Here is a 27,163-nt window from a genome sequence, read left to right on the forward strand (position 1 = left end):
CAACTTCAAATTAACAAAATCAGAGTTAAGCGTCCATACAGAGAAAGTAAAAAGAATAGAAACAAAAAGTTCAATATTTTTAATTCATTTTTTGTATCTTGGCATACCTATTTCAAGTCCTATTCGCTTTCGACATTAGTTATTACATATTTATATTAAGGTTTTTCCTGGTTCTATAAGAAGAGAAATATTTTATAAAATGTCTCGATCCTAAACTCAAATTTTCATCTTTTGATTCAAAGGAAGTATAAAGTATAAAGGATGCATCGCCGTTATGCCTACTAGTTAAATGTTAGATTTTACCATCTAACAAACTACTTACAAATTAACATTTTTCCTTTATTTATTTATTTATTTATTTTTTGTTTGGGGTTCAGTTAGTGTATTTGGATATCTTCTTTGAATAATTACTTCAAGGGAACATTTCCGATCCTTATATTAATGTATTAAATCGTAATTCTGCTATTCAGTGCGAAAATTCAGTCATTATTGAGTTACAATTACCAAACCGACTACAGTAATACTAACATAAATGTATTTCTAACAAGTCACAACAATTCGTATTAATTCAGTGCTTTCAAAACTCATCAACTGTTGGTTTCTCAACAAATGTTGCTAAACAAATCAACAGGTGAGTCGAAAAATCCAGAACTGCACGCAGTTTTATCGCTCATCGGCCAACACATTTTGCTCGAAACTACAAAGTTCGACATTAAGAGACGACAATAAAACGAGCTGCCGGCATAATTCAAGAGACACAAAATGTTTACCTCTTTTCATATACATCTATAGCACAGTTTTCATGAATGAATGGCAAACGGTCAGCATGAATTCAATGTATTATAGGTGCAGTGCCATAAACACTCACAAATGAATGAGAGTGTACTCACTCACATGGGATACCTGTGTTTGTGGGTACTAAGAGATAACAGGTATAATGAATGATATATCCAATTGCCACCGGCGCTTATTGGTAGTAAAACAAGAATATATAAAGGAACGCTGCTGCAATATGCTCTTTGATTCAGTGAGAACGTGAGAGATCGTTGGTGAGTGAATGTTGCGTTTACTTATCAGAACCAGCTTTTTGTCACATCTTTTCCTTTATGAGCATAAAAACCCTCGATGGAAAATATCAACTTACAAATGGACAAATAGTCCATTAAAGAAAATAATAAATTTTCTTTGAAATCCTTTTGAATGTGAATTTAAAGCGATGGGCTTCACCTTAACTAGATAGAATATAGCATTTGCACCTGGTAAGACTATTGGCAAAGATATTTAATATGGTCACAGCAAGGAAAAATTTCGCAATTTTTATCGACTTTCTTAACTCCGAGCTGTTTGTAAGCATTTTGGATATGGTCTACATATCGTACACATACATATAGAAGTTCTCACTTGTGCGCTGATAGGTTTAACTAATGACTAGAGGTCATTTGTTCCATTAAGTACAAAAGTTTTTTCCGGTTTTCAACGTTTTAACATATACCATAAATTAATTATAAATATCCTCTGGACTTTGCTAGGTTCTTGGCCAGACGAGACGACGAAGTTTGTAACACCCATAATGAAACACAAAGGAGACTATATACATAGGTTACCTTTTATATTTCAGGACAAGAAAACAAAAAAAAATATTAATCATCGAAAATCTCTTAATTGTTTTTCAAAATATTCTCCATTAAGATCTATACACTTTTGCTTGCGTTTTGACACTTTGGTTGAGGTATTTCCAAAACATGGTTTCTAAATCCAACATCCGCTCTTTAGGCGCGGAAAAACGTTGACTCTTCAGTTTATTTTTTACGTACGGGTATAAAAAGAATTTCAAGAAACATTTACTATGAAATTTTCATGGAATATTGAATGATCCCCTGTAGTTATAACAGTTTACGAACAGAATCAATGGTTTCCAGAACTAATACTGATTTTGAGTGAGCTTGAAGTCATCTACGACCTCGATTGACAACAAAAATGTTAAACTTTGCAATAAAGTTGTTAGTTTGCACAAAATTGCAACACTAGGGTCGCCAAATCCTTAAATATAAAAGGCAACTTACGTCATATATGTACATAAATGATCAGCGTGTCGAGCTTAGTTGATTTAGTCATGTTCAATTGTCCGCCTGTCTGTCTATACATACGGGATAAGTTAAGATAAATAGGTGAGGATTGCACTACGACTAAGTTCTAAGGACCAGCACATCGATCCAAGGGCTTTTATCCTGCGTCTGCAGACTACTATGCAGTCAATTAGCAAGTGTTCTGAAATTTCAGGCTTCCTGTCGCTGAACCGGCAATTTGCAGAAGAAGCTAGGCCCATGTTATAAAAGTACTTCTTGTATATACGGGAACTAATCCCTCAGCTATTGAAATATCGATCCAAAAATTTGCTCATGTCCTTATCTCCCCAAGCAGCTACTCATTTGTGGGAACCGGTGATATCGGACTACTATAACATATAGATTATTGCCCAAGACAAAACTAAGGTATCCGAGGAAATTTTCCACATCGGACTATATTACTGCCATGCAACTGAATGATCAAAATCAAGTTTTTGTATGAACACTTCTTTATTTTTAAAAGATATTCTTGTTTTTATATTCATTAGAGTATTTTTAAAAGTCAAAATAGCGAGATCACTCATTGCACAACTGACATTGGATTAATTTTTGTTGGTATTCAAGTTCTACGGCTACTGCTGTCTAACTAAACCTAATTTTGTTTAAAAATAGCAAGAGGATGGATGCACCTGACCGGAATATCCGGCTTTTAATGCAAGTATGCTAAAATAAAATTCCAACAGGGTGGTCTTTTATGGAAAAACACATGTATGCATATGTATGTGTGTTTTTAGAAGTGAGAGGTACAAAACAAACTGGTAGCAAACGTTTGGCCCTGATCTCTATTTATCTGCTCCCACCTCTACATATACGAATTCATGCTACCATAAGAGTCCGCTGCTTGCTCGGCGCTGAGTACTTGTCAATTGTCGAGGTGCGAGTGGTGGTTGAGCAGAGTGCCGACAACGACAACGACGACGACGACAAATGAACAAGTTAGTGAGGTGCGATCTGCGCTGAGCGGTCGGTTTCTGCCATTTACGATGCGGCGCTTCAAATCAGTCTACAAGTTGGCTTATTCGCGTTTGTTCGATCGTCGGGCGATAAGCGGATGTCTGCAAACAACCAGGCAGGCAGTGAAAATACAAGTAAGTTCTTGTTAGTGACCAAACAAGTGAGTGTGAGTGAGTGAGTGAGCAATAAATAAGTTGTCGCCGCCGCCGGGCCAGAACCAGCCAGCAGACAAAGGTGGTGAATAAAACAAGTGGGAAAAAGAATAAATAAAACAACAACGACAACAAATGTGAAGTGAAACAAAACGCAAAACAACAAGTAAGCGAAGAATAATGAACTTGTTTGTATTGCTGATGCGTTACCAGCGCCGTCGATGGCTGGCTTGTTCTTGTTTTTAGGTATTTTGGCCACCATCATCAAAGTCCGCAGATAAAAGCGTCGCAAATGAAAAAAACATGTATATATAAACCACAAGAGTTGCAGAAATTAAAGAATCTTAAGTTTAATAAAAAATACTACACAAAAAAGTGACAAAGAACAAAATACGTGAGTGACTGAGCGAGTGAAGGCATTAAATTTTATGGCGCTAGGTACTACTAAACCAGCAAGTAAAACAGAAAAAAGTTGTAAAAAAAAAAGAAACCAACTGAACAAAACTGGTACAACAGCGCTAACCGGACTGGGTGGTGCCGTGAAAAAAATCGCAAACGAATAACTACGCGCATATTTCGATCATTTCCTTATTATAACTTATTGCCTGTATCCTTTGTTGTTGTTTCATGTGTTGAATAACGCCACAGCGGTGACATTTTTTTGTGTAATTTAAAGAGGACTGTTGTTGTTGTTGCTTTTTAGTAGCTCCATTTATGCACGTCTATCTTGCTGCTGATTTGCTACATAAATAATAACAAAAATTCGCAATATCAGCGCAAATGACAAAGTTGCCGCTGCAGCAAAACAAATGAAGTGCAACTGCAGTTATCGTTGCTTTTATTGTGTGCATGTGTTTATGCTTGTGTGTGTTTTCGTTTTCGTGCATTCTGTTGCATTGTGAGTGTTTTTGGCTAAAATAAAAATTTGTTTACGGCTTGAAATTCGAGTGGAAAAAATGCGCTGAGCAGAAAATTATGCATTTTTATGGTGAAGATCGCGAAAAGCAGTGGAAGTGATAAGATACAATATTTTATAAAATATGTGTGTTAACAGTTATTAATAAAAAAATAATATTTAATAATATTTGAAATAAATATATAAAAATAAAAGCAAAAAAATCTATGTATATATACATAAATCGTCAGCTAAAATGCAAAACATCAAAAATATCGAAATTGAGTTTTTTATTGCTTACGATTCACTACATCATTTTACATATGTAGCATTAAATTTTCTGTTCCGCTATCAGTTGTAACCACTATATACGCAATTTATAACCACTATATAACCTATATATAACCACTATATAACCAATATATAACCACTATATAACCTATATATAACCAAAACTCAAATTTTTTTCAAATTAAGTGTTTTCTTTAAAATTGTCTTCCTTCCCCTGTCAACTTATGAAGAGTGATGTTACGTTATTTTATATTTTAGGTGACGGTATGTATCAATAGTGCAAAATAAATATGTTTACACTTAATTTTATATTAAAATATATTTTAATCGAAATGTGCAAATGTGGAAGCAAACTTACTTACACACATATATATTTTTTATGTGAATGTATATAAATACGTGTGCAAGTTTACCTGCAGAAATGGCAGTAGTAAATAAAACAAAATTTATCGTCGTCATCAAACGCGCACAACAGCTACAACAAAAAGTCGTCATGCTCAAGATATAAATCGCCGCTTCCTAGTGTGTTAATACATACAAACCTACATACATAACATATGTTACATGTGTTGAGTTTTTCGTATATGTGTGTGTGCGCTTATGAGTATATTTCCATATATCACGTTTGTATGAGTAGGTGTACATACATATGTATGTACATATATACTACATGCCTTGATAACTCAAATCAGATTTTGCTTAAAAAAGTGAATATTGCACAGCACACAACAAAAAAAAATTAATTGTTAATAAATAGTTGGCGATACCAGTTTCACCATATATACATACATATCTACATATTTATGCACATAAAGCATAAAAGTAAATGTTTTTAAAGAAATGCATGTAAAATTATAACAATTGTTGCATAGTTTGGCATATACACACATAAAACCACATTTCTATATATTGTCACCTAAAATGTAAAACAACATATGTATCAACAAAACAAAAAAATCGAACATTGCTGTCATATATAATAACCGATATATAACCAATACTTAACCAGTATATAACCAATATATAACCATTTTATAACCAAAACTCAAATTTTGTTTCAATATGAGTGGTTTCTATTATATCGTTTTTCCTTCGCCTGTAAAGTTATGAAAAGTAATGTTACGTTATTTTGCATTTTAGATGATTATATGCATGTATGTGCCTATATAACCATAATTTCAGTACATACATATGTACATGATCAACTATTTATCGACACGCTGCATTTACGTTGCAACAATAAACCCCAACTCAACTAAAAAACCAACTATTTAACTACCAAAAACAGAAAACCAACAAATACAAGTAGAGCACTTGCGCATGTGCACGTATTACCAACGTTCGCGCAGACCAACGAGTGAACGCACATATTTATATGCAAGCAGCACAAACACTTGCCATACAAGCGCGCCACTGTAGTGTCCGTCAAAAGTCAGCCAACCGGTCCGCAGCGCACAATCCAACGCATCAAATCTTAACTCGTTCCATTCAATCACCATCTCAAACCAACTAAACCAGCGTCCAATTGCTAACCTCCCTAACCGCTACAAATCCGCGTTTCCCTCACACAACACACACATACTTTACACAGCGCTGCTGCTCTGACCACCAGTTCACTGATCGCACAGTGTACGCGTGTTCTGCAACGCGAGCGTTTGGCGGCCCAAACAGCTGTTGGCCTTTTTGTGGCAACCACCAACACGCTTCAGTCGCCAGCATGTAAGCAATAGCTTATGTGCTGGTGCTGCTTGCATATGTGGTAAGTAACAAATTACCGTTATGCACTGTTGCACTGTCAAACACAAACAAATGCACACGTGCACAATGTACAATATTAATGTGCAATATATTTTGTAATGCAAATTCCGTCAACTGCAACTTTTGTGCAAAGAAAAAATTAAGAAAATTAAAAATAAAAATAAAGAAACTTAAAAGTATTTTTAATTTGTGCAAAAATTGTATAATTTCAATATTTTGCTCTACAAGATCAGTCCAATTTGCCGCTTAACACTCGGGCATTTTCACATAATCAGTTTAATTGAGGTTTTACTAATCACTGCCATCGAAGGTATACAAATTTGTTAATTCAACCAGTCGCTTCTTCACCTAATTTGTATATGTACGTACGTATTTATATGTTAAATATATGTACATATGTTTATTGTATATATGCTTGGTATCTCCATTGCTTGCTATAAACGCTTTTGTCATCCCACTCGCTCACACAAATGTGGCTGTCGCACGCATACACCTATTTGCACACACACACAGACACAATACGTGAGGTGACAGATAAGCAAATTCCCTCAGGTGTCTGCATTGCCACTGAATATTAGTAACTGCCGAATGTTGTGTTAGTATTGGTGAGATGTGTTCACTATGTGCTGACCCTGTAGGAAAATCTTGTACAAAATATGATATTATATTTGTGTTGACTGTTTTAGAAGAAACAGCGTAGCTAGTAATTGCACGAACTATATTTGACTGGTTTATCTAAAAATTCGACATTGAGGGGAGTTAGAAACTAATTTCAAAGTTATACTAAGTCAAAACTTAATAGAATGCCACGGCTTTTTAAACCTTCACTACAAAGTAAAGCGTGATTCATTTCGAAGTTCCCTATTTTTTTTTAAGAAAAACCCAGAAAACTGAAATTTAATGGAGAATGTTTATTATCATTCGAAAGAACATTCTTTGTGATTTATTTTATGAAGATTATCTCTTCCAAATGTTGACCGCGGCTAAGTCTCAGATGTTCCATCCCCTTTTCGATGACTTGTTCGAGCATTTCGACTGGTAATTGGCGAATCACATGCATGGTGTTATGCTGCAAGGCCTAAATCAAAACGATATTATCAACATAGATTTTAGACTTTTCATATCTCCACAGAAAAACGTCTAACGGGTTGATATTACACGAACTTGGTGGCCAGACGACTGGCTCAAAACGTGAAATTATCTGTTCACCGAAGTGTTCTCTCAATAAATCCATTAATTAATACGATGTGGTGGGAAGTGGCGCCGTCTTGTTGAAACCAAATCACGAGCTTCAATTTCAAGCGTCAAATAGTCCATTGACGGTTAGGTTCTCACCAACATAAATATGAACCGATAATTTCACTGCCTCACAAACCACTCCAAACCGTTGTTTTTTCCAGATGAAATGGCACCTCTTGAATATATTCAGGTTGCTCTTCGTACAAATGGGGAAATATTACCTGTTTAAATACCCATTGAGCTAGAAATAGGCCTCCACACTGAACAAAATTTGGCTCGAAAACTTCGCATCATCTTGGAACTTTTCAAGAGCCCAAAGAGCGACGTGATGTCGACTCGAGTGGCTTCAGATCTTACACAAATTGTATTTTGTTCGCTTTCAATTTAAGATCTCGACGTAAAATGCGCCAAATCACTCCATATGACAGTCCGAGTTGTTGCGAACGGCGCCGAATCGACTCTACACGGTCTTCGTGTACACTCTCATCGGCGCCAGCTACATTTTCTTCACTGCTTGCTGAACGTGGTCTATTCGGTCGAATATTATCCAATAATGAATGCTGGGTCTCAAGATGGGTGATGGTATTGCGAATAGTACGCTGAGTAGACCGATTACGTTGACCATAAGTTGAGCGAAGTGCGCGAAACACATTCATTAAAGAATGTGAATTTTCGTAATATACTTATTAATTATTTTTCTCAATATTTTCCTTCTAAACTTTTACAGAACCCTTTGAAAATGAAAAAAAGAAAGAAATTCATTGTAGGTTGACACTAATCGGAAACGAAAGATAAAACAACAAACATTAACGGAAAAATAATTTGCGGCCGATCTGAGTTCGGGAAGGAGGAGAAGTGTAGCGTTGTTAAATTTTTAAGCGTTAAAACTGGCTCTCGATTTCCACTAAAACCACGAGTCCTATAGAAAACAGTTATTTGTCAATGACGCGTCCCTATGAGATGCCTGTAATGCTATGTAACTCACTCGATTTCGTTTTACAGTCACCAAATATATTTTAATGAGTTTTGTATTTTTAGTAAATGTTGCTGGTGTGACCCTTCACTCCTTAACCACAACATTTTCGATTTAGCAACCCAAAATGGGAAAGAAACAGCCTTTAACTATGACGTTCAGTAAACCAGTCATTCTCACATTTTTTTGCCAAAAGTGCATGCTTAGACGTGGACCCTTTTTGTCGCCCAAACCGGGTTTCGTTAGCGAAGGGGAGAGAAGAAAATAAGAAGGAACTGTTTCGCTCGTGCTCAAGTGGCGCTCTTTGATTTCTTATTCCCAACAGCTCGTTGTTACTGAAATTAAAAAAAAATCACTTCAAAACTCGTCGAATTTCCTACTGACTATATTCCCAAAAGAGTAAACAGTAAATATTGTATATATGCATATATTTATGCGTATGTATGTATGGTATATTTAACCATATTCTTAAATATACTAGACAATATCAGTAGAGACTCTCTCAACAGCTTTACTGCTGAGCGTAACTTTTCAAATGAGATATACTTTGAGAACTCTGGTTACTCTTTTCTTCCAAAATTTTTGCTCGATAAAATTAATTATTATTGTTTATTTCTTATGTTGTTTTGATTTTTCCACTGAACCTACACAAGTATAACTCTCATATTTACCTGCCGTTTTGTCCGGAATCAGTTTGTATATATGCATAAGAGCACAAATGGAGAAATAAATATATGGGAATATGTATGGAGTGACAGATTTATAAACGCTTCGCTGCAATATTTAGCTTCGCATTTATTGCTATTGCCATATTTTGGTATTCTACTCATTAAGAACAAACTTTTATTTTATTTTTTCAATTTTGCCGGCTTTGCTGTTTTATTTCTTTTTATTTTTTGGTAATTTAATTTAGTTATTGTTTTCATTCTATTCTTATATTCATAAATTATTCTCTGCCATCCGTTCCAGCCAATACTGGTATTGTTTTCAAGGTCTTTTGTTCACAAGCCCATTCATCTTCTTTTAATGCAGCGTTAAATTTAAATATTAAATGTGTTCCCACCAATTCGTCGCGTGTAAATCAGTGTTAATTAAAACGTACTTATCTCTAAATTGAGTTTCTTCGATTTGTTACGCAAAACCGTTTATTAATTAATTCACCTTGTCATGGGAAAATCCACGCTTAAGCCTTAAAGTTTTAGAGCTATGTATGTATGGGCAATGCAAGTCTTATCTGTAAGGTGTCACCAGAAATATATTTTTCTATTGAAACCTAAATACTATATATAGATATGTGTATGTATGTTCTTTGGAAAGCAGAAAAGGTGGAGGATAAATGGTTATAAATTGACGGTGTATTTTATCGTAAATTTTTTAAAATTATTTTTAAGCATTTACCTAAATGAGTTAAGTTTGGTTATGGGATGTCATGCCATACTTAGCCCTACAGATCCTATGCCATGCCAGACGAAAATTCTAATATGAGCTGAAATTTACATTGTGCATTACGTTTTTCGACACCTGAAGAGGCGGTTGATGTGTACAAAAGGCATGTTTTGCAGATACCTCAATCAATTGCTTCGAAATTTGGTTTCAACGCATGCAAAAGTATATAGATCATAATAAAGGGTCACTAACGATCCTCCTTTCACGATTTGGCGCATGATGAATAGTATCAGTTGTTGATTTTCAGGCCTGAAGCCACACTGATAAGGCTCAACCAGTTTGATTACGGTGGGCTTTATCTTTCGCACAATACGCACGATAGAACCTTATATGCGATGTTAAGGAAGCTTATCCCGTGGTAGTTGGCGCAGATTGTGAGGTCTCCCTTTTTGTGGATTGGGCAAAGCACACTTAAATTCCAATCGTCTATGCTTCTTATCAGTTCATCGCTGCCATATTTGAATATCCCGGCCGGCAATCCATCGGCCACGCAACTTTGTTGTTCTCCAGACGGGTAATTGCTATTCGAACAAAGGAAAGAAAGTCATCGATAGGGGAATCGGGTTCACCATTTCCGGTGTTTTGCTTTCATTGCCATTCACTAGGCTGTAGAAGTGTTCCCTCTATATTTTCAGTATGCTTTGGGCATCAGTGAATAGATCACCTCTGAAAGTATGCTCCGATCTTGAAACCTTATGTTATTCGCGGAAATTTTCATAGAATTTTCGTGCATTAACCCTGTCGGCCAACTTGCCAAGCTCTTCGTACTTACGGATTTGAGCCAACTCTCTTTTTTTCTGCAAATTCGTCTCGCTTCCTTCTTCAACTCTCCGTATCTATCCCTACTCGTACGTATTGTGGTCGATTATAACGTTGCGAGATAGGCAGTCTTTTTTCTCTCTTCTGCGATATGGCACACCTCATCGTATTAGATGTTATTTTGCCTTTTCCGAAACCAATGGTTTTGTTTGTAGCTTTGTGAAACGCCGTCTCACAGTTTCCTTGTACCAGCTTTCTTAGGAGTGCTCCCAGAGAGCTGTTATTCCACATAGGGAACATCAAAAGTGATAAATCGGTGACAGTTATCTTCCAACATTTATGTAGCATTTTCCAAAATTTTTGTATTATTTTTGAGACACGATTGGCCTCTTTCTTCAAAATATACCAAGTATACTCTGGGTAGCCAAAGATTAACCCATTTGAAGGCGGGCTAAGTTAACACTTCAATATTAACAATAATTAGTGGTCCATATTTTTGCTTTTTCTGGAACGACATTTCACAAAATAAATTTTTACAAGTTATCCAAAAATACTTCCAGCCGATAACAAAAAGCCAAAAGCAGTTATAATTTTGCAATTACAACTCTGTGTGAGCTATAAGTTCATAACTGAAATTGCCGTTTATATAAGATATTTATGTGCAGCTGTTGCTTGCCTCGCTTTTGCCGCAAGCGTGATTAGCAGCAACAAAAACAGTCATTTATTACTTGCAGCAAGGGTGTGCATGTGTGTTGCACATTAACATCTACTCAACAAATGTGCAACAAGACGGCCGACTGGCATGCCACCAAGCAGGAAGCATTGTTGCGTCTCCGCGTCTGGTTTCGAAGCTGGTTTTCCCGCCTGTCTGATTACCAACCTGACTGACTCTCAATCGATCCGGTTATTTCTCCAATACGAACCCATGGCCGTTCGATTTTTATTCACTACATATGTACGTATATGTATATGTGTGTGGTTATATGTGTTCATGTATGTGTGTTTCATGTTTAACTCCTTTGTATCGTATTACGTTGACTAATAAATTGAATGTATTTTGTGCATGAAGCGTTGATCGCCGAGTTCATACAGCGACTCCGGCACTGATATATTATGTAACTCTATTTGCACTAACACACACGCAAACGCAATTTGCGAATTGCTTTATGAACATATGCCACTTTTAATTTAACAAACAAATTTGAGGTTAAGTTAGGTATTCAGATTCTTTTTTATTCCTTTCTATTCCTATACCTATTTTAAGTCAGTATTTTAAGTAGCCACTACAAATTTGCACAGACGTTAATTTCCGTTCCAGCTTATCTGCTTCCATACAGCTTTTTGAAATGGTGTCCGGCGGGATTCTCAGCTCTACTAGAGTGATGGCCTGTTAAAAGCCACACAACTTGGGAAAGGCTAGTCTTAATGAGGACAAAGAGATGACTAGATCTGTTGCGAACGATTGGCTAAGCTTTCGCGAAGCTCAGCTATCTACTTATTAGTAGAACACTAAAGGATGTAGGAGCACCGAGCTCATAAGCTTTACAGTTTCCTGCAATTCCGCTGTGGCCTGGCACCCATACCAATCTTATCACAAAGACATTCTATATTATATACTATTGATAGCAAGGTTAGGCACTCTTTGACCAGCCCTGCACGCATTGTTAATTAGTTCAACGCTAGTATCGCCGCTCTACTATCTGAGTTGAGTCATTTATCTGAAAGGGACTGCACTACGGAGCAGTAAATATACTGCCACCTTAATGACTGCAACTTCGGTCAGGGAAACACTGACCCACAATAGTTATGGAGTCTGAAGCTGGAGTTGATAGCGAGCTCTTGACAGTAAACTCCTCCGCCACCCTTCCCCCTAAGCTTTGACCCATCAGTAAAGAAGCTCACTGCTCACTAATTTATCTATTTTGAAACTTGTCACAATAAAGTGCTTATATGGAAAGTTTTTTCTTATTTTACAAGAAATCTTCAATAAATTTTAGGCGGCTTATTGCCTACGTCTATAGCAACTGACCGATCAAACACAAATCCCAAGCTAACCTCATGAAATTTTGAATAAATTATTATCCAAAGTAAAGTATCGCCCCAGTTCTGATGAAATTGTTTAGATCGGACTACTATAGCATATAGCTGTAATACAAACTAAACGATCGGAATCACGTGCTTCTATTAAAAACTCATTTATTTGCCGAGGTATCTTTAAGAAATTTGGCAAACAATATTATCCAATAAAATAAAAGAATTTGTGCCTGAGAGTCGACGATTAACAGTCAGCGATCTTACTGACATCGTTGGAATATCAGAAGGATCAGTGAAAACACGATTTGTTCGAAAATCACTCAATTTTTTTCGAAAAACAGCGTCGCCTTAAAGTCTGTTAAACAATGCTTTCCGACTACAAGGATGTCTTAAAAGTAATATTATTGGCAATGAGTCTTAGATCTACGATCCGCAAACAGACGATCAATCGGCCGAATATGCTGGCAAATGTGAGCCATTGCCGAATAATCCACGTCAATAGTTAGATCGTTTTCTTCGACTATCGAGGTGTGGTGCACTCCGAATTCCTTCCGACCGACCAAGCTGTCAACAAGGAATACTATTTGAGTGTTAAACGTCGGTTGCGCGAAGCTAGTCGTTAAAAGAGGCCGGAATTATGAACCGACAACTCTTTGTTTTTGCACCACGACGACCGTCGTATACTGCGTTAATTCTTTGTGGGTTTTTCAACATAGATTTTGAAGTATTAATTAAAATTTTAAAATTTTCTTGGGTCGAATGCCTAAGCACCAGTTCCCTTAGTTCCTAGTTTGTCGGTAAATTTATTTACAGGTCATATTTCAATAAATATAAAAATATAATTTTGAACAAAGTCTTAATATTTTTTGCTCATAGTAGTACTTTAGGTAAACGCCTAAACATCTTATGTATCTACGCATAAAATTTCTCATTGTCACAGTCACCTCATTTATGTAATTCAGTATGTACTAACAAAAGTAAAGCTTTTAAATCCACTTCCAGTATGTGTTAATCCCTCAAGGTATTTTGCAAATCTAAAGCAAGTTGTAAGCACTGAAAAAAATTCGTGAGTGTATTCCAATTTATTTTAACTCGTTAACACATTAAGATCTTTTAGTAAGGGCGCTATATGTCAGTTTAGGAAATCTTCATTTTATTTTTTTTTTTTTTTTTGTATTTTAAGCTTCTGTTCACAATCGTGACGTTCACACGTGAAATTGGATAAGATGTGCAGACAAGGATTCAGCAGAGATATACCTCTCAATAGTAGACTTTTTCGAATGTTTAACTTTTCCCATTGATCTGTTGTCTTATCAAAAACCTAAGCGAGATAAATAGGATAACTCTTAAAAGAACTATTACTATGTATTATTGCTATTTGAAAGCAGATGATATCGGCCCCCGCCCACTCCCCATGTACTGATAAAAACTACTTAAAAAGCGAAAATGAATAACTAAATACGATGGAGGCATTAAATTTAACCTTCGAGATTGCATTAGACAGCCTTATAAGCGCTGTGGTCGAACAAAAATCGTTCAAGTCCTAAGATACCGAATATTTGGACCCTAGTATCCAGAACCCCAGTAGTTGAGTTTATACAAAGTTAATTTGTATGGAAACTTGTATTGGATTAATCGAATTAGAAATATCTTCTCAATTCTTGTAGGGCTAATGATAAAGCACAATATTTTGTTATACATACACTAATGATAACTACCATATTCAGCAATAATCTGCAAGCCAACTTCATTCCATTCTTTCGAAAATGGAAAGAAATAAACAGTTTTCCGATTCGCTTTTTCCGGAGACGAGATACCCACATACTGAATCTCCAATCCATAATCCTTCAGTCATTCTATAGCTAGAGCAAGAAGCATATTCCCATTACATTTCCTGTATCTTTAAATCGAAACATACACAGATTTAGATCGATATTGCATTTCGCACTTTAAAAGATATTTATCGACACAATATTTGAATAGCTAAAGCGATACTGATAGACTGCGGGGGATTTTAACACGTTAACCACACTAGTTCTATTCCAAAAATTAAATATTAAGAAAGATCTAACAATTACATAGCGATGTATAAAACGTATCTTAAAGTAGGTTTCACTATGAAACATCAGGTTTTTATAAAAAGCATGTACGACTACCATTTATATGAAGAGATTGACATACACCTTATCACATATTAAATCGATATTAAATCGATATATCCAATTTCCCCTGCTATCCCACCGACAGTAAAAAGACATTAAGCGCCAGTAAGTTAACTAAAGCTTATCTATACTTCAAATCACTAGACCCAACGGAATACCCGGAATACCAGAGCACATATAATTTGTGGTTTGAATCAATTAACTTTTTAACATGTACCAGCTGTGGGGAACCCCCAATGCTAGCTGCAGAAAGCATTCTTTACACAAGAATTTCATTACCTCAGCGAAAAAAATTGCAAGTGTTACAAATAACAACAAAGTGGAGAATAGAAAATAAATAAAAGTAACGACAACAAATGTGTAGTTGAGGAAAAACATCCAGCGAATATGCTCATTCTTGTGCACCTATTTCGAACCTAATTAATTGCGGTATGTGCCAAAAGAGTGTCGGGCGGGGTAGAGCGGGATGTTGGCGGCCAGTTACAATATACCTTTCACCTGAAAAGCGAATGTGAACTTGCTTTTAGAAACGAAGTTAAATGGTTTACATATTATTGTAACGTCACATTCGACCATTGCTGTTGGGCTAAAGAGGAGCCGTGAAATTGTGGACCTGTTGAACTCGAAGCAAAGTAATGACACAAATAAACTATAAAGGCTTGAAGTTAGTGAATTGATATAGATTTCACGCACTCACACGCGCATTTGAAGAACAATAAGAGGCAAGCATTCGCAATATCGAAATTGTGCGCGAATGCAGAAACTTATTGAAAAACTATTTTCGGACGAAATCTATTTAAAAATCGTCTGTGGACATTAAAAAGTTCTATGCAAGTGATTTTGTTGCTTTTTTTTGCTAATTGTATTATTCTTTTTTCCCATTGCAGTCCCGTCGCAGAGGGGATTAAAGAGTGCTAAATGTGCTCGTCGCCGTTTCGGTGATCGCTGCCTAATAATGTATAGACTGAACTAACTAAGGCCACCATACACTTATGTATTTACATTCATACATATGCACATAAATAGGACTCTTATAAGTTGTGTGTACGCGCGTGTATATGTTTGCGCATATGAGAGCAAACCATTACCATTTTCACAAGCATTGTGATCATTTCAAAAGCAAAAAAGACAATTCTTAAATACGCAGACTCAAAGGAAAAAAATAAACGAAAATAATACAACAGAAAAATGCACGAGCTCTTCACAAAAGTACTCTCCAAACGTGATCTATCCCGTGCTGGCGATCTTTTTTCGGTACCAGATTCGGAAATCGTCAACGACATCAGCGAAGTGGTGAGTTATTAATGATATAAATTTTTTATACTTATACATATGTATATATTTATGGTTTTCGTAGAAACCTTAGACAAATAATAATATATTTTATTTCCCCCCAAAAAAAGCTCTCCGATATCAGTCCGATCATTTCTCATCCGGACTACCTCAAAAACAATAATGATCAATCGGTGGTGGAGATTTGCGTTACGCGTGTGCTCTCTTGCATACGTGAAACAAAGACTGCAGAACGTTATTGTGCCGCATTGGTTGATTTATTGAAGACATGCTTGTTGTGGAACCTCCAGCCGGCTGGAACGACTAAAGAGGATCCACCACATGCAAAAATTGCCGCTGATATTATTTCGAGTATATTTTTGGTAAGCTAAAAGCACTATAACAGGCAAGCTAAAATTTTTATAAGAAGAAATATATTTTCACTACTATAAGCAAAAAATAGTAAGACTAAATCCATTCCAATCTAAATCCCATTACACTTGTGCCAACGTTTTTTCCAAGCCTTGAAACAGTTGTTAAAGTCAACAAAGGGACCCCACGGCTCAATAATAGAAGAAAACTGTCAACATAATCTTGATTTTTGATCTAATTTGGCGTGTTTTTTTCTGATGCAAGCCTCATCGCCAGTAATATAACATTTCATGACATCCTGGAAGTCGAAAAATATTGTTTCACAGACTTTAACGCGACGCTGTTTTCCGAAAAACTTGAGGAATTTTGGAACCGATTGTGTTTTCAGTTTTCTTAGGCCCAAATGATCTTTCAAAATGGTTTTCACTGATTCTTCCGATATTCCAACGATGCCAGTAAGATTTTTGACTGTTAATTGTCCATTCTCAAGCACAAATTCTTTCAATTCTTTTGATGTGTTGATCACCAGTTGACACGTTCTCGACCCTCTTAATTTGTGCCTATTAAAAACACTTACACAAGGAGAATAATTATTGTAAATAAAAATAAATAAAAGTAAGATGAAACCCATTAAAAGCGAAAGATAAAATCACAAAAATAAAAGAAGAAATAATTTACGGGTGATCTGAAGTCGGGAGGACGTAGTTTAAGTTAAGTTAAAAAACAATTAACTCGATTTCCAGCAAAACTACGAGTCCTTTAGAAAAAGTTATATAAAACAGTTGTAGTTTTGTATCAACACTTTTTTCATATAACCTTTTTTTGCCCCAAACAAAATTTATTTTTTTATTAAAATATTAAGGTGTATTTTTTACCCGAAGGAACCCATGTATCCCGAGTAAAAAACAGCCCATTTTCAACAATTTTTTCTGATAAAAAAATTAAATATTTTATTAGAATTTTTTATTGTTACAAGCATACAGTATTAACAAAGAAATCCTGAAATTAAAAAAAAAAATATTTTCAACTCGGCCATTGCGACACCATTTTCGGTAACGCGTCGAAAAAAAGATACGCCCGCGTTGGCAGGATAACTCCTTACAGGATCGTCTAAAGTGAAAAATAAGTATTTTGGTTAAAACCTTAACTTAGAACTTGGACGAAGGAAAACAAATTGAAAATTGGATTTTTGGTAGACAATTTTATAAAAAAAAATAAAATTTCGGTGAAAATTTCGAGAATTGTCCAAGTCCAAAACCAAGTCTTTAAGTATTGTATCTCAAAAGTTGTGTAAAACTTCATGAAGATCGGTTGAGTAGTTTTCGAGAAATCTTGCCAACCAACTTCAAAAACACAGTTTCGAGAAAAACGCGTTTAAAGACGGCGCACTTAGCTTATGCCTCATTTCCGAAACTATTACTCGGATCAACCTGAAAATTTAGGAAAACATAATAAGACAATAAAAACATAATTTTTTTGGAAACCGTAAAAACATGTAACCACTTAAAGAAGAAACCTTATTTTGACTTAAAATTTAAAAAAAACCTTATTTTTCAATCAAAAATTCTCACGTAAAAATATCAGATTTTGTTAAAGTCAGTGGACGTTATCTTCTTTGAAGACTCTACTTTCTGAGGGTATAAATAATATATACATTTTGAAGGTAAGTTTTCTCAGAAAATACACAAAAAGACCCTACTAATCAATTCTAAGATCTTTAGAGTGATAGCTATCTTCATCATTTCACGCCAAAAAATATGAGTTAATAAAATGGTTTTCTATTCTTATTTCGTTTCGCTGTTAGTCGCTAATAGAAACATTATATTAAATAAATATTATTGCGTAATACAATAAAAAAAAAAACTTTTTACTTTTCTTAGGAATAATCCTCATACGTATAATAGAAACATTATTTCATTAATTTATCTCCTCCCCCACATGCAGAACTATGACAAAAAGGAGCTGATGAAAATCTCACTGCCAGTCGCCGTGCAATTTCTGCCGAAGGGTAACCGTGAACTGTCCCGAAACTTGGCAAGTTATCTCTCCTTAGCAGCCATCGATTATGCCTACTTGCTAAGCCCACATGTAACTTCCATTATGGACTCCATTATGTCTGGTAAGTTTTATCATGCGCTTCATAAATACACTGTACAAAATAATATACTACGTAATGTCTATAGGTAATTTCGGTTTATTGCGCGTGCTTTCACAAATTTACGAGGTTTCGCCAGATGAAGTGTCGCCTCACGCACCAGTACTAGTTGCGCTGCTGCCACAGTGTGACTCACAGGAAAAACTAGCTGTTTTGCAATTATATTTGCTTATTGCGCAAAAGACACCTGCGGTGAGTGAGAGAGAAACCCATTACCAATAGGAAAATTGCAATATAATTATATCTATGCTTGTATAAATCTAATTAGGTACTTGAGAACTGTGTGCCACGTCTGTGCGAATTGTTGTACGACAATGAAACTGCCACAATAACAATGCAGATTTTGCTGAAAATTTCCGAGCAGCGCCCGCTTTTGATAGTTGAGCATTGCGAAAAAATCAAAGCGGCCAGCAAAGCAAATCCTAACACGGTTTCCTTGGCAGCTCAAATACTCGCTTCCGCCGGACGCACGAATAAGGTGAGTATTTAGAAGTAAATACCATAAATAATATGAAAATTAATGGTTTCCTACTTTTTTCATGCTTAAAGGAACACGCCCAGTACGCACTTGATTTTGTGTTAGAACACTTGCCACATGCAGATCGCACATCACAAACGAATTTACTGCAAGAGGCCACCAAGCTATGCTCGTCATTTCCCATATTGTTCACCGATAAGGTGCTCGCTTGTGTACGTCAAAAGAACGCACTAAGGTGAGCTAAACTAATATAAATGATATTAAGAAAATCAACAGCAATAAACACAACTCTTTTAACAGTCAGCAGAAACTCTCGACGTCCGACATTAATATGGATGTAAGCAATAAAACTTCAGGTGGCGTGACAATTGTGAATTTGAATAGCCCAACAGAGCCGCCACCGCCAGCACCAACTGCAGCTGCAGCAGTGGTGGCCACCGTGCTGAATACAGCAGCCACGGCCAATCATAGTAATGTACCCAACACCTCAGCCACATCGATACCAATCACTGCCGATCCAGTCACCAGCGCAACAACCGTCTCGGTGGCGGCCACCACTGCCACCACAGGCCGCATGCACAAGAGCAAAAATAAGAGTCGCAGCAGTCCCAGTAGTCCGAAGGATGGTAGTCGCAAGGCGTTACTAAGCGCACATTTAAAAATTTGTACGTACAAAGAACGAAGTCCAAGTAACACTTTGACTTACAAATCTCCTTTTTTAGCAACAGCACAACCAACTCAACCAACTGCTGTGAACACAAACACAACGTTTATACAACAGAGTCATAACGCTGCAGTGTCGGGTGCGCCGCCGCTTGTGCCGCCCACTCCGCCACATACTGGTTATACGCGACGCGTCAAGCTGGGAGACTCGCGCAGCACTGGTCGTCTGCATCCGACTGGCAATACGCACCGCAGCATGACGCGTCTCAATGTCGCCGGTGGTTCGGTGGGTGGCCTACACAAGAGTATGACGCGACTCAGCTCATCACAGCATATTAACCAAAATGGTGGTTCAAGCTCTAACAATGCAAATAATTCGCAATCTAGCGGCAATGTAGTGGTACAAACGCCTACAGGCGCCAGCACAACAACTGTAGGTGCTGGTGCGCTGCCCAAAACTCCGACCAGCCCCAGCAGTCCAGGATATGTGACACCTGTGCCGCCGCTGAGTAACAATGTCATTATAACTGGTCACAATAAATGGGGTATTCCTTCGACACAGGTGACATCAGGTGGTGTCACAGTCACGACGTCTCCCACTAAAGTCAGACCGCACTCACAGGGTCCCACTACATTGCTGAACTCGAGCACTGCGTTGTTGAAATATAGTACTGATGCATTAAATCAGTCAATTGGTGAGTGAAAAATGTCGGATGTATGGCATAATGCATGACTACAACTACTAAACAAAACAGTTGGGTATTTTTGAAGTATTATTTTTTGAAGCTCTTGTTACGGTATGCAGTAATATCAAACCTGCACTACTGCTAAAGCTGAATTTTTATAAGTAGATAGTTAGTAAATAATAGGTTAGATTAGGTTAGGTTAAACTGGTATGCCAATAAACCAACCTATAGACCAATTTTGGTTCTTTGCGATAACAGATAAAGTTCAGTTGCTAGATCTAAGAAGAGTAGTCATCCTATAGGATGCCCGCGCTTGAAGCGAGTTTTAACAGACTCCTTGGCTTCACTATCAATACTTCCTCCAGTCTATCATACCGTGAGGATGCTTATAGCGTAGTCTTGCCAATGCGGGAGAAGTACACAAGATATGCTCCATTGTTTTCCTGGTGTCCTGTTCTAGACTTTTGCTGCAGTCTTCTCGATTTGTCAGCCCCAGATGATTGGATAATATGGCGTTTGTAGTCACGATACACTCCTACAGTCTCTTCTATCGAGTGGCAATAGGAATTTTATGTACTTCCGATCTATGGTTTTGCACATGACTTTTGCAGTTTTGTTCCATCGGATTTTGATTTTCCTTACCATGTTTCTGTCGAGATATGTAGTCGTACAGAGAATGCATGATCACGTTTAAGAATGTTAGCTGTACACCATTCTTGGCAATCTCCAACATTTCATTGCCTTCGATGCCTTTGTGGCCTGGCACTCAGCAGAAGTGAAGTTGCTTGCTTCTGGCAACACTTTCCACTGCCACCCTGCTTCCCAAGACAATTCTGACCGATATGCGATACGAGGTTACTGTCTTGATTGCTGCTTGGTGCATTAGAGACCAGTTCCGAGGCTTTCGAAATAGCAAAGACGGCAACTTGAAATATTCACGCACCAACTCCATCGTCCACTTTTGAGCCATCCGTATAGATGTTTAGAGTGTTGCGCGTAGCTAATATACCTTTATGCCAACGTTAGGCTATTAACAATAAAATATTAACATAAATTATACATACTTCTGTATGAAGGCCCTCGAAATTCTGAACTCATATTAGCAATGCACAATGACTGACAATATGTCAGAAATATTTGGTTATTCTACTTCTATACAATTCTCTTTCTTTTTAAAATTCTTGCCATATTACGAAAAGTTAAACTCGAATTTCTTTCAATTATTCAACCAAAAAAACACAACTAAAAACTCGGTTCAAACCTTGGAATATCTGAATTAACACAGTAAAATATCTGTTCTGCAGGTTCAATTTCCATACCACAGAATCCAGTTTCAGTGCATCACGCTTCGCCAGCACTGCCGCAACAGAACAATGGCAATCAGAAGTCTGTGATGAAATTACCCGTAAATGGAAATGTAAGCAATCGAAACCTTGTACGCCATGGCGTATGAGTAACACATGCTACTAATAAATTAACCCCAATTATTTTGCGCAGAGTACACATGAAGTGATCGTCTCCGGCCCCACAACCAATATGACACCACGACGAAACAACAACAACACCAGTCGTACACTACTCAATGCAAACAATAGCTGTATTTTAGATCAACGTATGAGCACCTTTGAACCCTATCAGATAATGCGCGATCCCGTGCAACAATTCTGCGAGAAACATTTCGGTTCAATTAAGTCGTACATGGACGATGTATCACAGTCGCTGCCGCCGCCAACGCGTTGCAGCATTGAAGGTGAGCATATATGTATTTATTATACATAAACACAAGCAGAAAAATTAAGTGAAAGTCTTGCTTCAGAGAAAGAACATCAAAACAGAGAGCAAGAGTCAAAAACCCAGGAGCTAATTTTAGAAATTAACCCGTAGTAGCTCTGTGTCTTGATGTTGCCTCAGTAACACACAAAAACATAACAACCCAATTTGTCATATTATCACAAGCATGCGTTAAACTAATTGTATTTTCGTCAATTTTGACCTACTCCTTTCTTAATTTCACTGCACAACTCTTACTAATTCATTTACGTTTTGATTTTAACTTTACTTAATTCAAACTTTATCTCTTCATTCTCGTCTCGTTCCCGTTGCACTGCTGTTATATCTATCCTACATATGTATTTATATACCATACATATATATGTGTGTATATGTATGTCTACTCGTCTGTCGTCGTCTACCATCAAACTATCGCTGTAAACTTCCACTTTACCCCACGTCTGGTACTTACGTCAAAAAGTTTCGAATGAATTTGCAGAGCGTCGCACCAAAAAGGTGGCCAAACTGCACTTCGCCTGTCAGATACGCGGCCCCCACTGCATGTACTCGAAGGCCTGCTTTACGATGCGCACGCGCAACCCCAAGACTTGGATACATTTGATGTTTTTGGATTTTCAAGTGCGACATTATGTAAGTAATTTATTTAAATATTGACTAAACAAACTATTTGTGGATATATTTTTATATATGTATGTTTTTAACCTTAAATTGAAATAACATGGCTACTGAATTCATTTAGGCATGTTAATACTAGTAGTCATAAGGACTCTCGATCCTTTAGTATGGGCCTTTTTAATGATTTTGCAAAAATTGGGTTCGAAATAGTTTCTAGCTAGAGCTTAGAGCACTGGAACAGCTAATCCATTAATATTAAGACACTTTGTCAACCATATTATGTAGAAGTATGTATGTTACGAAGTTTGTAAGACCCAGAGGAAAACGTTGAAGACCCTATAGAATGTACGAGTATCTACATATATACATAGTAATCAGCCTGACGAGCAGAATCGATTTGGCCATGTCCTCCTATCTGTATATGTGGAAACTAGTCCCTCAGTTTCCGATATATTAATCGGATATTTTGCACACGTCCTTTTCTCTCCAAGATATGTTAATTTTTTTGGTACCGCAGATATCGGATCAATATAAACCACTAAATCCGCAAGTCCTTGTCTGGAAAACTTTTTTTATCTGACGAAATATATTCACGACATCAAAAGGGAGCCTCTCATTCGAGGTTGTTGTGTCCTTTTTATTGTTCAGATCGGGGCACTATACTATAATATAGCTGGCATACAAACTGATTGATCAAAATTTAGTCCTTGTATGGACAAATTTTTTATTTGTGAAGGGTTTCTTACAGGGTTTGTCCGGAAAGTAATAATACTGATTTTCTTTCGCCGCGACTGTACTTCGGAGAATGTGCGCACCGAATGGATTCGGTAGAGGGCGTTCCTAGCGGCTGGTCAGATGTCTCCGAGCACCTGCAGAGTCAGGACCAAAATTTTCGCGCGACATGTTTCTGAGCGTGGTGCAAGCCGAAAATGCAGCGTTCGTTAGATCCGAGGTACGTGATTAAATTCTGTATGAAACTCGGTGTATCTGCGACAGAGACGTTTGATATGATCAAGCAGGCTGACCCAGATGTTGCTTAAGCAAGAAGTGGTATGTTTCGGTGGCAGCAGGCCTTTTTGGAGGGCCGGGAAGAGGTCGCCGATGAATGAGCAAATCCAAAGTGAAAACAATGCTCATTGTCTTTTTTAAGATCAAAGGCCACGTCCACCATGAATATGTTCTACCTGGACAAACTGTCAACGCCAAGTTTTACGTGGAAGCTCTCAAGAGACTCAAAAGGGTCAATCGGGTCCGACAAGACATCGTCACACCGTCTTTCTTGTGAAAGCTCTACTCTTTTTCGACTCAGTCCTGTTACTTTTCGAACAAACCCTGTAGCTTCAGTGCAATCGAAGTTAACGTTCTTCCGTGTTTTCATATACAATATAACAAACATAGGCCTATCATACATACAAAGACAGTTAAGCCCACCATTCTCTTCATTTGAATCTGAAAAGTTTCTACTTAGACATATTTTGCCTTTTTGAGTTTATTTATATAAAGGGTGATTTTTTAAGAGCTTGATAACTTTTTTTTAAAAAAAGACGCATAAAATTGCAAAATCTCATCGGTTCTTTATTTGAAACGTTAGATTGGTTCATGACATTTACTTTTTGATAATTTCATTTAAATGTTGACCGCGGCTGCGTCTTAGGTGGTCCATTCGGAAAGTCCAATTTTGGGCAACTTTTTCGAGCATTTCGGCCGGAATAGCCCGAATTTCTTCGGAAATGTTGTCTTCCAAAGCTGGAATAGTTGCTGGCTTATTTCTGTAGACTTTAGACTTGACGTAGCCCCACAAAAAATAGTCTAAAGGCGTTAAATCGCATGATCTTGGTGGCCAACTTACGGGTCCATTTCTTGAGATGAATTGTTGTCCGAAGTTTTCCCTCAAAATGGCCATAGAATCGCGAGCTGTGTGGCATGTAGCGCCATCTTGTTGAAACCACATGTCAACCAAGTTCAGTTCTTCCATTTTTGGCAACAAAAAGTTTGTTAGCATCGAACGATAGCGATCGCCATTCACCGTAACGTTGCGTCCAACAGCATCTTTGAAAAAATACGGTCCAATGATTCCACCAGCGTACAAACCACACCAAACAGTGCATTTTTCGGGATGCATGGGCAGTTCTTGAACGGCTTCTGGTTGCTCTTCACCCCAAATGCGGCAATTTTGCTTATTTACGTAGCCATTCAACCAGAAATGAGCCTCATCGCTGAACAAAATTTGTCGGACGTAAAGCGCGAAACACATTTCGAACCGAACACTGATTTTGGTAATAAAATTCAATGATTTGCAAGCGTTGCTCGTTAGTAAGTCTATTCATGATGAAATGTCAAAGCATACTGAGCATCTTTCTCTTTGACACCATGTCTGAAATCCCACGTGATCTGTCAAATACTAATGCATGAAAATCCTAACCTCAAAAAAATCACCCGTTACTTTTTCTTCACTTAATATCCCTTAACTAGGTGAAAGAAAAAACCGTTCTTAGTACTCGTGAGCCCGGTATCAGCAATTTGAAGAACATTTGGCAAATACTCAAGTGTGAGAACCGCAGTTTCACCGAATTGGTCACCAGCCAGTTTCCCAATGCAAAGGTTTGTATATATCTTTACTCTATAAGAATATTAAAAATACATACTTACATATCTTTGTTTTGTTATTATTTTTTCCGGAATACGAAAAATATTTCGTGACTGCAGGATCGTGAGATTCTCGTCAACGAATTACGCCACTCTGGCTTCTTGGATGTGTTCGAAGTATCCAAGACAGACACCTCCAACCCAAATTGCAATGAATTGGAATACCAATGGGGCTGTCTGCTGTGTAATCATCCCGATAAAGCCGTTGGTTTTCTTAACGGTAGCAATCAGCCAATGATCGAGGGTCAGCTGAAAGAGAAGAAAGGCAAATGGCGTCTATTTCGACGTTGGCGCACACGATATTTTACGCTCTCTGGCGCACATTTATCATGTAAAGGATCGGTAAGCTAAAGTGACTTTACTAAAGTTTGATTTTATTTAACAAACAATTTTCTTTTAACCTCTAATCTCTACAGAGTGGCGGCGAAAGCATTGATGTAAATCAAATACGCTCCGTCAAGGTATCGCGCGGCGCTCGCAACATACCAAAAGCATTCGAAATATTCACCGCCGATCAGACATTAATACTCAAGCCCAAGGACGGCAAAAATGCCGAGGAATGGGTGCAATGCTTAAGCATTGTGGTGGCGCATTCGCAGGCCCGTGATAATCCCACTGCGAAAACAAATAGTCTGCCCGCACGTGGCATGGGCAGCAGCAAGCCATCGTTTTAGTAAAACATATATTAATAATATATACACATATATATATATTAATTTATAGTATAGAGATTTTTCTTTTTTAAATACAAAAGTAAGCTTCAAAAGACATACATATACATATATTTACAATAAGTTGTAACAAAAAATACAAAACTCCACTGAAAGAAAAAAGACGCTCAAAAAGAATTTAAGGACTACAAATGTGTAATACACATATATATACGTACATAATTCGTCTCCAATAAATTATATAATATAAATTACAGATTTTACATTTAACCGGCAACCTGACATACAAACATGTACATACATATGTATACGTATGAACTGTGTATGAGTACTTAATTTTTGAATAATTATATGGCAACTACTTAAAACGTTTTGTTTGTTTTAGATAATATATTAAGTAACTAAAATATTTATTATAAATAATTAATCGAATAAATGTTGATATACAATATTTTTTATACATAATAAATGCTATGTTAATACATACATAACTACGTACACCTCTGTAAATTGTAGTACTGAGCTTTTGTTGCTTGTATATTTGGGAGAGCATGTAGTAGGTATTTTTTAAAGAATAATGGAAATTTGCGTACTTTTTCATTCGTCTACATTAACTTAGTCGCCTTCAAAATAATCCATATTCGATATTATAACAGCGTTTCTAACTGACGAAGCACTTTCTAAACTCGATTTTTGAGATAGCCTTTATCTAAGTAAGCCATGTGCTTTTAATATCATCTATGCTTGTAAAACGACGGCCCTTTTAGGTAGAACGGCAAAGTACTCTACTGACTTTAGATTTTCGTGTATTTGACAAACTCAACCAATGCCATACAACACATCTTCCAACTCCTCCATATACAGACCTTCACACATGCCTAGCAGCCTTGACATACTGGATATATTTGAGGATTTTCTTGTTTCTTAATTGTAGCAACAAAATTCATAGCTTTCACTATCGGTACCTTCGTACCAACCTTAAATAAGTAGAATATGATTTCCCAAAATCACCACTTTTTATATAG

The 27,163-nt window shown here is 36.9% G+C and overlaps 1 protein-coding gene across 5 annotated transcripts; it reads left to right on the forward strand.

The window, feature by feature from the left end:
* The first annotated feature begins 3,056 nt into the window (after positions 1-3,056).
* Positions 3,057-26,636, forward strand: LOC105224778 (protein melted). 5 transcript variants are annotated; one of them, XM_049457402.1, is made up of 15 exons: positions 3,057-3,214; positions 15,677-16,082; positions 16,193-16,444; positions 18,378-18,552; positions 18,617-18,780; positions 18,857-19,066; positions 19,138-19,301; positions 19,367-19,731; positions 19,789-20,424; positions 21,720-21,832; positions 21,913-22,165; positions 22,667-22,836; positions 25,294-25,422; positions 25,528-25,809; positions 25,884-26,636. In XM_049457402.1, the coding sequence occupies exons 2-15, from the start codon at positions 15,978-15,980 to the stop codon at positions 26,139-26,141; spliced, it is 3,276 nt and encodes a 1,091-aa protein (XP_049313359.1). In that variant the 5' UTR covers positions 3,057-3,214; positions 15,677-15,977; the 3' UTR covers positions 26,142-26,636. The 5 variants fall into 5 exon arrangements, with proteins under 5 accessions (XP_049313359.1, XP_049313363.1, XP_049313361.1 ...); XM_049457406.1 differs by having other exon boundaries at positions 22,685-22,836; XM_049457404.1 differs by lacking the exon at positions 3,057-3,214 and adding an exon at positions 3,252-3,398.
* Positions 26,637-27,163: the final 527 nt, after the last annotated feature.

The sequence above is a fragment of the Bactrocera dorsalis genome, chromosome 5, assembly GCF_023373825.1.
Source record: "Bactrocera dorsalis isolate Fly_Bdor chromosome 5, ASM2337382v1, whole genome shotgun sequence".
Taxonomy (NCBI): Eukaryota; Metazoa; Arthropoda; class Insecta; order Diptera; family Tephritidae; genus Bactrocera; species Bactrocera dorsalis.